General features: G+C 54.1%; 1 protein-coding gene across 1 annotated transcript in view; it reads right to left on the reverse strand.

The window, feature by feature from the left end:
* Positions 1-770: 770 nt before the first annotated feature.
* LOC102879478 (low affinity immunoglobulin gamma Fc region receptor II-a) overlaps positions 771-4,978 on the reverse strand; it is a 12,333-nt gene continuing 8,125 nt past the window's right edge. The window contains exons 2-4 of the mRNA XM_025044020.1: positions 4,673-4,821; positions 4,112-4,366; positions 771-1,831 (exon numbers count right to left, since the gene is read on the reverse strand). Coding sequence (XP_024899788.1) covers positions 1,479-1,831; positions 4,112-4,366; positions 4,673-4,821 — 757 coding nt within the window. The 3' untranslated portion in view covers positions 771-1,478. The remainder of the gene's footprint in view (positions 1,832-4,111; positions 4,367-4,672; positions 4,822-4,978) is intronic.

Raw genomic sequence — 4,978 nt, forward strand, 5'->3', positions numbered from 1 at the left:
CCGGACCCCTGGGGAGAGGCGGAACGTGAGAAAATGACAGCTGGTGAGGCAGAAATTTGTATCTACAGCCAGGTCCCCGCTGGGAAGCCTTCGTGACAGCTGCCAAGAGCCAGGGGCTCAGGCTCAGGTCAAGAGCAGACAGGTCTGAAGTCTTCAGAACACTTCATCTCTGCGCCTTACCAAATAAAACACCGATCAGCATGTGTCAAAGGGTGACTTTGGGCACATCTGTTTGCAGGGACATTAATAGAAGTAGAAGGGGTTCAGAACAGCTCCGCACCCCAAGGCGTGCCACTTTGGCATGTGGGTAATTTTGAGCTAAAGGCAATCGAGACACTACAGGCTCATGAGAAACTCCTGCCTCTCTCTTAAAAAATCAAATTAGTGGCCTTACCCATAGTAAGAGTTATCATCAGAAATAACTTTTTATAATCTGTCTGCAGGACAGGACAAACTCCTAATTACTGAACACCTGCTTTTCTTATCGTCCTGCAATGACCCTCCTCCCCTCTGAAGCCCCAAGCCCTATAGCTTGTCCCGTCTGTGGGTTCCCGTAGGTACATGTGTAATTGAATTTGCTCATCTAATCTTGTTAATCCATTTCATGTCAATTTAATTATTAGACCAAAGGAAAGAACCCAGAAGGGTAGAGGGCATTTCTTCTTCCCTGACAAAGTTACGGAAGAAAAGGTTTTGTGGTCACGCAGGTTTAGCAAATGCCTTATGACACTTAGTCATAAGTGTCATAAACACTTAGTCATAAACAAAACTTTTATGGTTTAAAAGTTTTGTTTTTTATTTTATTTATTTATTTTTTTTACAACAGGGCTTCTTGAAACCTTTGACGTGCATCATGAATATAAAAAGAGAACTGAGTACACAGCATGCCCTGCATTAATTTGAGCACAGACCTTTCCTTCTGAAAAGCCTCTTGAGGAGTCCTCTGACCAGGGCACAGCCTTTGGGGACGGCAGAGAACCTGCAGACCACATCGGCTGTGCTTCTCACCAACCCCCTGAGCCAGAGACTGGGCGCTGTTCATTGTCCAGCTCTAGTGGGGCAGAAACAGCTTGCAATGTCCCCTGAAAGGGCATGACCTGGGTCTCAGGATGCACAACCTCTCAAGAGCAGTCAGGGCCTAGTTCTGTGTATGTGGGGAAACTCTCGTGCCAGCGTGGCTGCCCCGAGCTGAGATTTGGGCCTAGGCCGAGAAGGTGCGTGGGGAGAGACAAGTAGGCCTCAGAATCCTAGAGACAGATGGGCATGTGACAAGGTGGAGTGATCTGAATGAGGTGGAAAAGAAGTACACAAATTTGGGAGGATGAAAAGTCAGCTTATGTCCCTTGAGAGGTAAAACTCCAGGTGAAGGACACCCATTTCTATACTCCCTGAGGAGGGAGCGGGAACAGAGCTGCAGCCCACACAGCAATCGGGTACGGCTCAGACTTTGAGGGACTCCTGATGTCAGAGACGCCCACTCAGGAGAACACAAGTACTGAAGTCAGAAACGGACCGACAGTCTTTGCCCTGTCCACCCTCCAAGGCCCGAGCTTCCCTGACCAGCCTCGGTCCCCACCTTGGACAGTGATGCTCACGAGTGGTGACGAGTGCCGCATCTTCCCTATGAACCCCGTGCAGTGGTACTCGCCGCTGTGGCTGCCGTTTGCTCGTGGGATGGAGAAGAAGAAGTTCTTGTTGGAAAACTTTCTGGATGTTTTGTTCTGGAAGAACGTGACCTTGTACAGAGGCTTGTCCTTCCAGCTGTGGCACCTCAGCATGATGGACTCGCCCTCCTGGAACAGCAGGCGGGGCGTCTGGAGCAGCAGCCACCCTGAAAGACGGACATGGAGGGAAGGGTCTGAGGCTGAATGGCAAGGCCCTTGCAGGCTTGGGCTCGGGGCCACTTTACCCAGAGAATGTAGAAGGATGTCAGCCGGAGGAGCTGAAGATGCTCATGGCAGACGTGAGCTTTCTCTTACAGGAGAATACGATGGTGCCTGTGAGTCTGTGTGACCCTGAAGGACAGAAGTCTTCAGAAGGGGGAGGGAGAGGAATTTAAAATCCTGGGATGGGGGATGGCTGAGCCCTGGTAACTGAGGGGCTAGTGGCAGGACCTGAAAGTTTGTGTGGATGCAGCACTTGTGGTCTGGAGATTACTAATTTAATGGCAACTTTTGAACAAGCTTTGGGAAGTGAGGGTGGCAGCCATTAACTGCATTAGCAACAGGTGGAGGCTCACCCAGCTGAATGGATTCTTCCATCCCTGAAAGATATAAAGTGTGACCTTCTGAATTCAATATTCACTTGTGACTTTGAACAAGAGAATTAAAACAAGCTTTCAAATGTAAAATGGCTTTCCCACCCTGCCTACAAACACCTGCCATTCCCTTCATTGATGGCAGAGTAATCAGATTCCAAAATTCAGCTACCTTGGAGGACAAGTCTGTAAAGAATGTCTCAAAAAACTTCCTAGAAAAAAAAATCCAATCGCTCTAATTACTATTGAAATAAATAGTAGAATTTATTACGTCTTATTTAAATGAAAACTCACTTAAGAAAACCATATTCTGTACACAAAAGGCAAGGCGCTGTGGTTGAGACAGCAGGAAATGAAAGTAAAGTCAGGATTCTGGTTTGGGCCCCACCAGCAGCTCCTGGGCTCTAGGATCCCACGAGCTTGATTTCTTTGCACAGTGCAGGGGTGGGGCCAGGGGGGTTCCCTCTGATGGCCCTTCCAAGTCAAGGTTTTTTCAATCTCTACTTTCGCATTTTTGCAGGAAAAGTCAGAAGCACACTCAGCTGTTGGGGGGCAGCAATGCTCAGAGAAGGGACGGGCAGCTGAGACGTGGGGGCAGGTTTTGGAGGCCGAGTGTGTCAGGGAGGAAGAAACTCCTCTACCCTCAGGGTTCTTTCATCTTCTCTAGTAAGTAAATAGAGAGGAGACGAGCGAATGTCATGTATGGGAACCCCGCACCCAGGAGAGTCAGAGACCCCGCAGGCCTGAGAGGTTCGGGGACAGAAACAGAAAAGGGGGGATGTGTGACGTTCTGAGCTAAGGACAAGCTGAGGGGCCTGGGGCTTCAGAGGGGAAGAGGGTCATCGCAACGGGATGAGAAGGCGTTCAGTAATTAGGAGTTTGTCCTGTCCTGCAGACGGGTCACAAAAAGTTACTTCCGGTGATAACTCTTAACTATGGGCAAGGTTCCTAATTTGAATTCTTTAGAGAGGTAAGAGGTAAGGTGAGCCTGCAGCATCTCAATTGCTTTCAGCTCAAATTTACCCACGGGCCACAGTGGCACGCCTTGGAGTGGGGGTGGTCTGTTCTGAACCCCTTCATTTATTTAGCATTTATTCTCCTTTCAATAGGGCACCATGGTCGGAAAGTGACGCCGCCGCCGGGCCCCCTCTGGTAGGTACAGGGACCTTAAAAGACTCCAAAAAATCTTAAGGCTTAAGCAGCATTTTAACACTGAATGCTCACACGTGGCAATGTTCGGGGTCATGCACCCAGGTGCAGCTGAAGTCGAGCGCAAGGTGAGCCGCTGGCGCGTTCGGCGTTCGGCGGGGCCTGGTTAGCGGGTTTCTGCACAGAACCCGTTAAACCCGGCACTCGGAGACACACCCAAACCTGACTCAGATCACGTGACTCCCTCAACCAAAACCCTCTCCTGAAGTCCCATCTCATTCAGGAATGAAAGATGAAGTCGTAGCAGCAGACTGCGAGCCTCCACGTGACCGAGCCCGCCCTCCCCCACTTCTGCCGCGTCTACCGAGTGGGGGCGGGGGGTGCTCCCTCCAGCTTCCTGCCGCTCGGGCACAACCTTCGTGGGGCTTGCGCCTCGGTCCGCCTCCAGCCCGGCGCTTACCACGCTGCCATGAGGGCAGGACGGTTTTCTGGAGCAAAGATTTCCCTGTGCTGCCTTCGCACCCCGCGGCCCGTCTGTGACCTTGTCACCACCTCCTTGCCCAGTCGGAACCGAGGCAAAATGGCCTCGCACGTGAGAAACACTACCTCCCCCACGCAGCAGGAGAGGCGTGGGGCGTGAGGAGGACGGTGACGGGCGCCACCTGTCACCGCCCCGCCCCCGCCCCGCCGGCCGGGCCCACTGACCCGAGATCACGTCCAGATGCACGGGGTCGCTGAGGCTGGTCTGGGCCGTGTGGCACGTGTAGTCCCCGCTGTCACTGGTGCTGGCCGTGAGGCTGTAGCTGGACTGGGCCTGAGTCTCCAGGGAGTTGCCGTTGTGGAACCAGCGGGTGGAGGGGCTCCCAGGGCCGGGGGCTCCCTTGCAGGTCAGAGTCACGTTGTCCCCCTGGAGCACGTTGACCCACGGGGGCTCGAGGCTCAGCGTGGCCTTCGGGAGCCCTGCGGAGGGCGGGGAGCAGAAAGGACAGGGACAAATAACCTTGGAGAGACTGAATTCCAAAGCGCTCCGGGTCGCCTGCAGACCCAGCTGGGGTCGGCCTGCAGCGGCCTCTTTCAAAAAAAAATCGGGTCTTGAACTTTGGTGCGGCCCGCGGGATTCAAACCCCAGGGCCCGCTAAACTGAGAAACCCGTCCGTGCCGAACCCAAGCCCGGTTCCCGGTGGAGCAGACTTTCCCCTCGCAGTAAATGTGGCGCCAGCTGCGCGGCAGTGGCACCGCGCCTGCCAGGGGCTCGGGCGGACTCACCAGCTTCCCTGTCCGCCGAGGCTGTAAGAGAAGAGCGCGCGTCAGGGCCCCGCCCTCCCCGCGACCCGCGCGCAGCCCGCTTCCCTGCTCTCCCTCCCGCCAGGGCGCTCCTTCCTCTCGTCTGCTGTCCCTGTCCCCCAGCAAGGCTACTAGGTAAACAGGACTGCTGCAGGGACTGTGAAAGGACGTCTGCATTCTGACCTGAGGGACCGAGGGGACGGTAAGAACTCGGGGTTCTCTCTCCCCTTTCAATCTGTTCCCAGAGGCCAGGGCCAGGGCCAGGGCCCGGGCCCGCCCCTCACCTCA

This window comes from Pteropus alecto, unplaced genomic scaffold (assembly GCF_000325575.1).
Source record: "Pteropus alecto unplaced genomic scaffold, ASM32557v1 scaffold101, whole genome shotgun sequence".
NCBI lineage: Eukaryota > Metazoa > Chordata > Mammalia > Chiroptera > Pteropodidae > Pteropus > Pteropus alecto.